At 42.1% G+C, this 12,734-nt stretch overlaps 1 protein-coding gene across 19 annotated transcripts in view; it reads right to left on the reverse strand.

Annotated features, from left to right (window-relative positions):
* Positions 1-12,734, reverse strand: part of NAV2 (neuron navigator 2) — a 523,517-nt gene that overhangs the window by 6,100 nt on the left and 504,683 nt on the right. For all 19 annotated transcript variants that reach the window (XM_083593842.1, XM_083593844.1, XM_083593840.1 and 16 more), the window contains 7 exons: positions 12,182-12,277; positions 10,823-10,991; positions 8,292-8,527; positions 6,963-7,117; positions 5,768-6,036; positions 5,199-5,317; positions 1,237-1,440 (listed from right to left, as the gene is read on the reverse strand). In XM_083593842.1, coding sequence (XP_083449968.1) covers positions 1,237-1,440; positions 5,199-5,317; positions 5,768-6,036; positions 6,963-7,117; positions 8,292-8,527; positions 10,823-10,991; positions 12,182-12,277 — 1,248 coding nt within the window. The remainder of the gene's footprint in view (positions 1-1,236; positions 1,441-5,198; positions 5,318-5,767; positions 6,037-6,962; positions 7,118-8,291; positions 8,528-10,822; positions 10,992-12,181; positions 12,278-12,734) is intronic.

Raw genomic sequence — 12,734 nt, forward strand, 5'->3', positions numbered from 1 at the left:
AGAGGACAAGCGGTGTTACTTGAATGTTGGCTCTATTTCCACATTTATTTATTGGCCTGTTTAAGCACTTGCTCTGCTTGCTGCGTAAGACCCACAATAAGCATTCAATGCCACAAGAAGTCCAGCACCTACACAAGCAGAGTAGATTGGCAACCAATTGTTCCTTGTTGTTTATGGACTACTGGCAGTAGCTATGTGGTGGAAACACAATTGGAGTTAGGCTGGGTGGAATGGAACTAGCTTGCTGGACAAGCTAGCAAAACCCTTCTATCCTAGTAGCAGATCATGCCAAACATTTCAACCTTACTCTGGAGGTTGTAAGTTACCCATCTCTATCGCATCATGCAATGAAGGGTCAGGGAACACTTGGATCTGTTGCGGCTCACATGCCAATGTTGGGCAGGGTTAAAAACAGTGTTTGTCAAGGGCCCACCCCTTCCTCTCCCTTCTCAGTGGGCTGCCAGGGGAGGGTATGATTGCTCTTGCTGGAAGTGTGAACCGACTGCTTGCAAACACCCTCCTTCCATTGCTCTGTTCATTTTGATGTTCTCCTGGGTCCATCCCCCCCCATCTCCTCTGTCTTGGCTCCTCAGACTTACATCAAGTTAGGGATGCATGCAGTCTCAGAGGATTAGATTCCCCACCCCTTATCTAAGTCCCTTTTGCAAGTCACATGCAATGTCATTGATGCTGAAGTGTGTGTTTTTTGCAGCCAGTTGATAGTATAACAGATTTTGGGACCCACATAATTGGTCCTGCCCATTTGTTTGTAATGGGCAAGACCACTCACATAACAGTGCCATCCAATGAATCCATGGAAAAAGCAGCTTCTGTGGTGCTGTTGTAACATGAAAAGGGCACCATTACCATAATCTGCTCAGTGAAAGAATTTGCAGAAGGAATGGCCTTCTGATAAGTTTCCACGGTGGTTTGTAATCACTGTTTTATTCCCTCCAAAACTTAAGAGATGCATCTCATAGAACATGTTGTAAGGTCAGCACAGCATACACAAAGCAATCACACAGACATTGCAAGCCAAGTAGACACCATCACATCTGCAACACAATTCTAAACTTCTAGGATGAGCCACAAACCACATATGGGGCTAGACTGGGGTCATCTGTGTGTACATTATACAGACCACCTGTGCCTTCCTGGACCAATTCTCAATGCTTTCAAATAATACAACATTCAACACAATAAAATTTGTGCTGCTGACTAGCTGAGAAATCTCACCAGAGGATCTCCTTCGGCATCACTAGGTGGAACTTGCTTGCTGGTTGAACCTTCCCGAGGCATGGAGTACCCATCAAATCCAACATCTTCTGGCCGCAGTTGCAGCAAAGGAGGCCATTCGTGGTGTTGTGGGGTGGCTGCCCACGGGTAAGTGTCCATTACCCATTTGGCAGGGTCTTCCCATGGTGCTCTTCTTCCATACAACTGCAAGCAAGAACAAGACATCGTCCCTCATTAAAATATATTTTTTTTCAATATATAGGTCCTTTTAAAAAAACAAAAACAAATTTCTATTAAAGATTTCCTAGATTTCAAAAATATGTGCATTGTCTCTTTTTTAAGTTGTGTTTTCTACAGATCAGTTTTCTTTGTTGCGAGGAATTAGTGCTGCATACAGTATAAAGTTGGAAAGAAAAGAGGCGGAGGGGTGGAGGATGGTGAGTGGGGTGGGGATATATAGGCCTTTAAGGTATAGCCTCTTGGTTTGTCATGACATTTCACAAGAGGAATCTCCCATTGTGTAAAAAATGTCTGGGCCAAGAACAGCCAGAGCTCTGCGTGCTTCCTCCTTTAAGCACCAAGCTCTAACGGTTCCTGGGTTGCCTGTTCATTGCAAGTGATGTGGAATGGTGATTCCCAAGCATTTGGAGGTGTCTGAGCATCTGAATTTCTCATAGGTCACAACCATCACAGCAATGGTTTTCTATGTTCTGAGAAAGCCTGGGATTTCTCAGATGTTTATGAGGGTTTCCTCAAGGAGAATGGTGGGACCGAAGTGCCCCTACCACACATTGATATCATATATCACACGCAACCATGGGATCTTTATGCGTTGCAGGTACCTAGGATGAACTCTTAGTACATGTGAATTGAAAGTAAGGACTAATGGGGCTGGCCAGCTCATGAGAACTGAGCATGTGCAACGACGCAAGAAAAAGGAGAATGCACAGGAAAGTGCGGGATAACCCTTGGTTTCACATGTCATCAGCGCCCCCCAACAACCCCTCAATTCATAATGAATGCTCTTTAAATAGCCTGTGTTGCATGATCTCCCTGCAAACAAATCAAGATGAATGCTCAATAAACAGGTTGTCTGGAAGCACTCAGGGATAGACAACCTTCTCCTCTGAGAATTTGTAAACAACAAGAGAGGTATGAAGCTTCTCTGATCTCCTGTCCTTTTAGACCAAATGTGGTTAAAGCTTCAGAAGTGCCCTTGCCAAACTGTTTGCTTGAATGTTTGGCTTCAAAGTCATCAAAGAACTACAGTTCAGTGCTTGGCAAGCTTCCCCGGCTTTGGTGCCAAAAAGCTCCCAAGGAACAAGTGATTCCACACATTTTAGTCTTTGACTTCAAACACGCATGCCCTCACCACTTTGAAGAGGCGGTTTGATTTGACTGTAGCTTGCAAAAAGACACCACAAATCCTGCTTTGTGGAGCCATGGCTTTTGGTGAACGTATTTACACGCAGCGTCTTGGGCCAGCCAAAACCATTTGAGCAAGATGAAAGCTGAAGTTACAGAAAGTGTTTCTAGAGGAAAATGAATGCTCATGTTTTCATGCTTGTAATACAGAGTTTAAGGTGGCTGCTCTTTTGGGGATTGTTTTTCACTTGCTATACTTCTCTGTTCTGACAGCTTACATGGTGGAACATTAAGCAGACCCACCCCATGGGGAGCAAAGATGCATTATGAGAACATCAGAATGTCATTAGCATTCCAGGCATAAAGATTTCAAGAGCAACCCATGACTGCAGTGGGTTACATGACAAACATAAATGCTCCTATTCCTATTCATCTCTTTCATAACCTAAGTGTTAAATTTTAACTTAAGTTTTAAAAGAAAATACTGGGGAGCTTCCTTCGAACCAGTCAATTAGTTAAAACAAAAATCGGGTGGTACATTTATTCATTTGGCCATTACAGTCTCAGTTCCCCCGCCCTCTCTCTCTCTCTATATATATATTATGGTGAACATTCTCTTGACCAAGGCATTTAGAAACACAAGAGGGGGAAATACTGAACCATACACTTGAGGTAGACAGAATCTCTGTCTATGTATTTTGCTACCTTTGGATTCTGACAGTTTGAAGCTTCTGTAGGACATATCTGATTTGACAACATTTAGGAACCTATATAGCATAGTGTTGCTATAAAGTATATTCTTCCTCTATTCAGAATTGTTTTACAAACATTACAATATGTATGAAATAAAACAATTTTATATAGCGAAATATGCTTTGTAGAAATTTCTCAGAAAGCAGGGTGTGTTAAGTAAATAACTAACAGAATTCACGCTTTATTCTGAGAGCACGCCAAATGGTTACTGAGCAAATTTGTCCGCTAGGTGGTGCCATGTAATCCAAAATCAGGGACTCTCACTCAACCAAATGGTATGTCAGAAGAACCCACCATGAAGCACAGGATACCAGGTGGGACAAGGAGAGAAGAGGATTTCTACTCCAAAGACAGAGATTCACCCTGGCAAATGGATGCTTATAAAATTCCAGTTCCACTTTCAAGTCCTTTCCCAAAAATGTGGAATAATATCTTAAATCTTAAAGTTAAGGTTATAAACTTATCACACTATTTCCCCTTTTCGTCTTCTTTATTCAAGGCCATCTAAGTGTCTGAAATATGCTTTCAGATCACCATGCATCTGGCAAGTTATGACACTGAAAAACCACAGGCATCCCCATACATTCTTATGGGAAACAATCAGCAGCAAATGGTGTCCTTTCTTACAAGACTGAGATGGTTACCGACTTGTTGAGGATGGGAACATGAAACACAAAATAGATTAAGATGCAGAGTCACCAGCAGTTATCATGTTTGCTTCACAGATATGCTGGCTGAGATAACAATAGCAGTGTTGTCTGAGCTGCTTGAAACTGCTGAACAATTAGAACTTGTAATAAGATACTAAGCACTATCAGTTCAATCAGTACTAAAAGACTCCTAAATCACTTTAATGACTCCTAAAGCACCATAAAGGAATTTAATATATATTTCTTTTAAAAAAAAAACCTCTATAAAAATGTTACAACTAGTTTAATTACATTGCTTTTGCTTTGTTCTTCTGAATGATAAGAAGACAAACAAAACTACTTGAATTATGTAGAGAAGTGCCCTTTCCCCACATCTTACTCCAATGAGTGAGATAGCTCCAGACATGTGCTTGCATGAAAAGAAAAGCTAATTTAGTTAGCAGAATCTGATCCAATGGAGGCTCCAACACTGTCCCCGAGTGTCACCCAACAGAGCATAGAGTGTGCTGCGGGAGGAATTGGTGAAAATCACTTTCCTCCAGTAGTTGAGTCCTGTTAACAGAGTTGTGTTCCCAGCAAGTCTAGGTCTAACCCACCGCGTATTGGTGCAATTCCTTTCCAAGTTAAAGAAAGCATTAATGTAAGTCTGCATAACTCGTGACTCCAAAAGGCAAACAATGTCAAAAGTGGGGGAAGGAAATACTCTTGCTTTCCATGCCTGTCGGGGACTTGTTGCTGAGTAAGTTTGCCCAATATTAATGCTCTCAATAGTGAGAGTTCCCTCACAAGCTTCTGAGGCATACTTGGGTTTGCCAAGCTCCTGTCAGGCTATTAAATGGTTGGTGGGCTGTGATCGGCTTGAAGGAGAGACAGTGTGGTGTATTGGTTAGAGGATTGGGCTGGTACCTGGGAGACCAGGGTTCAAATCCCGGCAAATAAAACACACTGGGGGGGGGGGATCTTGGGCCGGTCATGGCCACTCAGCCTAAGCTACCTCCCAGGGTTGTTGTGAGGATAAAATAGGGAGGAAGAGAACCATCTACACCACCTTGAGCTCCTTGAAGGAAAGGTGGGGTATAAACAGAGTAAAACAAAACAAATAAATGAGACGTGAAGACCTGGGTTGTGCTGTATCTGTTATTCCCCCCTGCCCACACTCTTTGAGTAGGTGTAGCTCATATGCAAGCTCCTTACCTGTAGCCCTTCTCTGACAGCCTCAAGAAGATAGGGAACAATAGAGTAGTTCCACAGGTCAGTAAACCAAACCCTAGAACCGTCGACATCTATAGGGCAGGAGAGGAAGAGTCTTGGACCTGTGAGAAAAAAGGAGAAGGTTACCTATGTCAAGCATCTTTGGTGAATATGGATTGAATTACAGCCATAACATCAAGTAAAAAATGACAAGAGAGGAGAAAGAAATGTACACTTAGGATAAAGCACTGCACCAACAAAGGAGCCAATTAACCCATAATAATAGACTAGGATTTATCTACAAGTTGAACATTTGCTATGGCATCTTTAGTGAGCAGGCATTTAAAATCAAGCTCCCTCAATAGTTTGGACACAGCCTATTTTTATAGGGTTCACATTATAACAAAAAGTGTAATGTATCTGATTCCATGCCTCATAAAGCTCTCATTTTTAATGTAATTAGGACACTAAGGAAAAAGTAATTATCTTATGTAGAGTAGATGAAATCTATGTTCTCGACCAAGTGTTTAGAAATGCGTCAAGAGCTCTAACAGATAATTCTGAGTTCTCACCAATAGTAACATCTGAAGAGCTGTGGGCCTCTAAGAACTTGTTGAGATGCTGCCAGACTTTGGGAATCCAGTCTATAATTTTAATTAGTTCCGCATTTCTCATACGACCACCAATCTCCGTTTCAATGAGCTTTCTTCTCAAGAAACGACCAAGAAAGCCCTTGACTGGCTCAGTGTGGTTGGCACACAGCACCCATCTGAAGTTGTGGTGGAGCTGAAGGTTCGGTGTAGAGGAAGTTGCCTGGTTCATAGTTCCAATAATGTAGGGACTGTGGGAAACAGATCAGTCAGTATTAACGTCTAGAAAACACAGTATGTAAAAAAAGAACAGAAAACCTTTAAGTAATCACATTATCTACTTTTTTGCTACTACCACTGGCATGTGAAGAAAAACTATCTGAGCCTAAACAACATTGATCAGACCTCTCCATCCCTCCCACAGTATTGGCTGAGAGTATCTGTGATTTTACAGAACATTTCAGAATATTTCATCTGCTTAAGAAACAGAAAGTACAGAATCCGTGAAAGAATAATGGGGGGGGGGAATACTGCACAGGGTGGCTAAATTCCACATTTTAATATCAACTAACCCATCAGCCTACTAAATCTTTGGTTGCAGGTCCTATACATGTTATTTATTCTGGGCTGGACCAATATGGGCAGAAAAATTCACCCCCCATGTCAGGGTGGTGGTTTGGATTAGGCAGAGATGTCTCTCCACCAAGCTTTCCTGCTCAACCAGGCTCCTGCTGAACATGCAGGTGGCCCCATTGCTGCGGTCTTTGCAGGCAGAAAGCCTCAGAACTGGGTGTTCCAAGGGTGAGGTTGAGCAAGCGCAGGAACCACTGGATCTTGAGCAAATCTTAATGTCATTGAAAACAGCATGGCCTTGAATTATCCTGGCCCCTTCACCTTCTGCTGCCATGACTGACAGGGCTGAGGATGATACAGTGGCCTTGCTGCTCTGCAAAGCCACACTGCTGGTCATATTGGGGAGTTTGGAGTACGCCCTAAAATAGGTCACTTCAGTTAAATCCCACTGATTTCAATGGGAACTAACCCATGGCTAATTTTTGATTTCAATAGTATCATGAGCAACTAATGAGTTGGATCCAGCCAGCTCAAGTCTCAAGGAATGCTCCTGGAGCAAACACACTTTCCTTTCATGAAAGTTTGAGGCAGAACATGCGGTTACCATTTGTGGTACTTGCAGTTCAAGAGCCCATTGAAGATCTCTCCCAGGGAGCTGACATGGTGCAAGTTGTCCAGGATGATCACAAGAGGCATCTCCACAGCATTGTTTTCACTATTGCATTGGTCAGCAAGGTTGGAGAGGTATTGGCGGAGTTCCTGTGATGCAGATGCAAAAGAGAAAATTGGCTTTCAGACATTTCTTTTGAAGATCTTGAAAGAAATGAAAGTGGCTGGATTCAGTGGTAGAACAGTCTTCTGTTAAGGGTGTGATAGCAAACTACACAGCGCCAACATTCTCCCAAGAGAAATAAGCTTTTGAATAGAGTGTATAATAGCTCAGATAAATTTGACATCTTGCTTAGAATCTTAATTGAAAAGCTGACTATGATCCCACTAAATGCTATTTCACACGAGACAGGAAAAGGTGGTCCTCTTTCATTCTGGGGCAGTTCACCGATGTCCCCTGATACCCCCAAAGAATTGAGATTGCCTCTGTAGGCATTAACAGATCTCTCTTGAAGTGATCATGTAACGAGAGGTGGTGTCTGGGGACAGGGTGGAGCCAGGACCATGAAAAGCACGCATTGCATGACAGGATGAGGGTAACAAAATTGGGGCTGCCAGGTTTGGCCAGGTAAAGTCACCAAGGTATCAACTAGTTTTCTGCACAAAGCCTTCTACAGAAAGCTACCAGGTCCAAGAATGTCATTGCACAGGACACAGGCTCAGAATTACAAAATGGAGGACTCCTAGGAGGACATTAATTAGTAACTGAATACTATTCTTCACTAGACAGAAAAAGTGGTCCTCTTGCAGGCCTTTTTCCACATGGCCTGGGAGGGCAGGGCCCTGACTGACTCCAGCTACAAAAGCTAAGGCTGCTGAACAGAATCTTAGGCTGAGGTATTGTTGAGGGCTTTTTGTTGGGGTGTGGTTGTTGCTGCTGTTATTTTTTTGTATCTTTATTTCGGATCTTGTGATTTAGGTGGAAATCTGGCTCCATTTGTTATGTTTGTAGTTATGTAACTTTTTATACGTTGTAAACTGCCTTGAACATGGTCTTAAAGTTGGAAAGGCAGCATACAAACAAAATGACTGACTGGTTGACTTCATGCTGGGGAGTTCACGGGTGTCTCCTGAGATTACAGTCCTTCAGATCCCACCTAGAACAAACATCAGCTCACCCTACAAGAAGAGTGTCACCTGCATGCCTGCAAGGCAGGCAAATGCATCAGAGCCTTTATTGCACCAATCAGCTGCTCAGGAACAAATTATTTTGATTTGTAAATAGTAAACTTGGGGGGGGGGAGTCAATTATATGAATACTCACCTTACTGGACTTGTGATCCACATTAAATGTTGCAATAGCACCATCAGCCAGCTCCCTGCCCTCTCTAAGGACCATGTACTCTGACAGACGATTGGCTAGGTAGGTCTTTCCTGTGCCGCTTGGGCCAGATAAGATGATTCTCCTGTGCTCCATCAGGAGTGACACATAGCGCTGCAGAATAGGCTTGGGGATCAGGGACTCAAACACCAGGCAGTCCAAACTATTCTCTGCAATCCCTGTAACAACAGAAGACATGGCATTCAAAACTTAAGAACTAAAAGTTATCTCCAGAAGATTTTATTTAACAAAATTTATAGACCACTTTATCGTAGCAAAATCTCTAAGTGGTTTACAACAACTATTTAAATTCTAAGAAAAACCATTTAAATATAATTAAAACCAACCATAAAATAGATTAAAACACTTCAGCATCTACATGTCTGGATAGGCTTTCCTAAACTTGCTCACTTCAGGGGAGTGCAACTCTGTCCAGAACAAGCTGTCTTCCCACCTCTCAGAACTGAGGATACTTAATACACCTGTCTGATAAGGATTCAGCTTCAATCTATTCTGCCATGGCCAGACCACACTTGAAGTCCTGTGATTATCAAGGAGCTGGAAATCAAGTTTATGAGGAATGGTTGAGGGAGTTTAGCCTGGTTAAGAGAGGAGGAGATCCGATAGCCATCTTCAAATATCTAAAGCAGGCATAGGCAAACTCGGCCCTCCAGATGTTTTGAGACTACAAGTCCCATCATTCCTGACCACTGGTCCTGTTAGCTAGGGATGGTGGGAGTTGTAGTTCCAAAAACATCTGGAGGGCCGAGTTTGCCTATGCCTGATCTAAAGGACTCTTGCATGGAAGATAGAGAAAGCTTGTTTTCTCCTGCTCCAAAGGCTAGGACCCGAAGCAATGGCTTCCAATTACAAGAAAGGAGATTCCAACTAAACATCAGGAAGAAGTTTCTGACGGTAAGAGCTGTTGAACAGTGGAACGAACTCCCTTGGAAACTGATGGACTCTCCTTCCTTGGAAGTCTTTAAGCAGAGGTTGGACGGCCATCTGTCATGTGTGCTTTAGCTGAAATTCCTGCATTGGGGGTTGGACCAGATGGCCCTTGGGGTCTCTTCCAACTCGACATTTCTGTGCTTCTAGATAACTGTTATGTACTTCTAGGTTTACAGGAGGGAACACACCAGTGCCTCCATCAAGGTGGATGGTACTTCCAATGAAGCACTGATCACTTCCTTGGCCCACACAGTAGTCACTCTCCTTAGACTAGCTCTAAGAAGCCAAGGCTCAAGAGGGTAGATTCATGCTTCCAGATTCTACACATTTATTATGATTGTCATGTAAATATGCCACACTTTGTTCACTTCAAAACAGCATTCCCGCCTCCACCCCATAAAAACTTCCTCTGAATTCAAAATACTTCTGTTTCCCCTGAAAAACCAAGTGATATGTTGAATCTTGTTTTGTACATTATGGGATAAAAAAGGGAGACTACAATGAAACATTGCAGTGTGGATTATTCCTGTTCAGAATTCCAGCTAGCCAGCTAGCCATGGCAGGGTTCTCACTAGCCACCACAATCTGTTCCATTGCCCCTTGTCCCTTTTCTGTGGGTTCACCCTCCCTCCAACTGATATTCAGTATTTCATGGTTACTCCAGGGTGGTGGTGGTTCTCTCTTAGCTTTAAAAATATTTTATTCCTCAATATCTTTTTCTTTAAAAATGTATCTGCACACATATTTCTGTAAACCAAGGCATTCTTCTGAGCATATTGATACTTCCCTTCTGTTTCTTAGTGGCTGTGTTTTGACTACATAGCTGTTGGCATTCGCTGCCAAAGTTTAATATTAGAGGGAGTGTTATGTTTTCTGGCAGAAAAACTTCCACCGGGGGATGGGGAGAGAGAATACAAGCAATGTCAGCAGGGAGAATTGACTGTGAAAAAGGTCAGCAATTCTTAGAATCCCGCAGATGGAACTTCAGCTGGGAGAATACATAGGGATGGAATGTTTATCACCTGCTAAAAATTATCAAGCTTAAACATTTGTATGAACAGCTGTATATCTGGAAGGTAGAAATGTTACCATGAAACGACTTAAAAAGCACTTTGATCGTATAAAAATATATGTACTATAACCTGACTCTTAAAATCCAGCATTAGCGTAGTTCTTGAAATGCCTAAATAAATAACTTGAAATATATATAAATAAACTTCAGCAGTCGAAGCTTGCCTGAGAGTCAACAATTACAAACAAGCAAAAATACTGGCTGAAATTCCATCTTCTATACAGCAGTTCCAAGGTGTAAGATCCCTGTTCCTTTTTTTATGCAACCACCCTAATGTCAGTGAACATGAATGCTTCTTCATTTGGAACTTTTCACTCAAAGGAAGACATGAAAAGGGTAGGAAGAAGAAAGAAACTCATGAAAATGTCTCTTGCTCCTCTGAGGTTTCTCCAATGCCTGGAAAGACCTGTAATTACGAAGAACAGTAACAAATGGATCACCTATAATTTACCTTTGATAGTCACCGATATGGTATTGTTTTCACCAACCAGATAGCCACAGGGAAGCAGCTCAGGTGTCTCCATGCTATTTGTGCGAACGATTTCCCCAATGCTGTATCCCAGGACGCTGTCTGAGTTCAACCCTAGCTGACTCGCAGGATCAACATGAATGATGTATTCCTGTGAAAGGGAAGTAGAAAAGAATAATAACAATACATCAACCTTATCTTCAAGGGTCTTGGTTCCCTAATATTGAAATTTCACAACTGCATTTTTCATTTTGAAAACGAACTAATTTGTGCAATGAAGGAAGGCAAACCCAAAGTCTATTTTAATCAAAGAGTAAAGAGAGGGAAAGGGTAACAGATATATGCAAAAACCACACAGCATATCAGCAGACCCACCAGAGATTTCAGTACTTGTTGCACCATCACACTCAGTTTCCATGTAAGAGAGTTAATACAGGACTTTTCTGTCTATGTGAAATGTATTGTATATGCACTGTATATTTAAATTAAGAGGTGCAGACACATATGAAGCCCTGTATACATTATGAAAAGAGGCCAGGTGCTGGACAAAAACAACAGCAACAGGAGATGTTGTCATCTCCTTACCCTGGTTGTGAACTTTCAGAGGCATCTGGCAGGCTACTTTTGGACAAGGTGTTTCCCGGATGTTGAGTCCTTGAATGTTCTTGGACTCCCAGCTCCTATCAGCTCCAGCCAGCAAAAGCTTTAGAGATGATGGGAGGAGTGGTTGAACAACATATGTGGACCCACCGGTGGGAAAGAATGGATTAGGTGGAAATTTGACCTCACCCAGCAAGGTATTTCTTACATTCCTCCATTTCAGGCTATGGCATAACGCATGAAGCCTCTTCCTTCAGTGAGATCACAAGTATCAGAGGAAAAGTGTCAGTTGCCATGCTGCATATTACAATGGAAGTACAGGTCTTGCATATCCTCAGCTGGCATTTATTTGAATCTCTGGAGCCGGGAGGATGCAGTGGTCAAGAAAGATGTACCATATGACCAGATATACATTGTGTATTTGGTCTTCTCTTTTGACTTTTTTTGTTTTAATGTTGAAATAAAGTAAGATTATTTAGCACACACTGCAGCCAGTACTTAATGACTTTTCAGAAGCCTACATTATATACGGTGTAAAAAAAATAATGTATACAACATAAAGAGAAATACGATGCTCAGGTTAGTATGTTTTGCAGGCTGCAGTACACCAGGCCTTGGGGAAGCCTCACTTTAAACTGATGCAGCAAAGGAACCCGTCAGAATAGTTTTCTGCCTAAATAAAAAAGAATAGCTTTCAAAGCTATCCAAGTTGTTAGAAGTAACAAAAATAACAACATTCACCTTAAAGAGCCTTCTAACAACGCCATCGAGAACATCCCATTTGGTCTTTCCACTGACGCCTATGCAGCCAATAAGGAAGAGGCGAGGCCTGGAATCCTAAAGGCATACAAATATGTTAAAAGAAAGTCAAATATGGTGCTGTTGCAGCACTATATAAATTATTTCACCATCATCCAAGCTACTTTGGTGTACATCCCTGGGCTGAGACATAACCCCTACATGTGTGCCATTGCAGACCTCATCTATTCTGTGACCTGGAAAACACGTACACTGGGGATTTCCCACTCAAATAGGGCAGAACCTAGACACAAATAATTCTGTATGCTCACTGGCACCTCATCAAATTATGTGCCAAGTTCCTAAACACTAGTACAGCCTATTTAACCACTTTGCTAACTGAAATATATTGGGGGGGTGTCGTCAAATGATTTATTGAATTATGACCAGAATTAAATTATATCCAGAGCATTTCCATAATCCACTAATTTACGAATCCAATCTAAAAACACAGGTAGGATTAGTCTGGAAGGAACCATTTGTGTCAAACCTGTGC

Source organism: Podarcis filfolensis (genome assembly GCF_964270895.1).
Source record: "Podarcis filfolensis genome assembly, chromosome: 1".
Classification (NCBI taxonomy): domain Eukaryota; kingdom Metazoa; phylum Chordata; class Lepidosauria; order Squamata; family Lacertidae; genus Podarcis; species Podarcis filfolensis.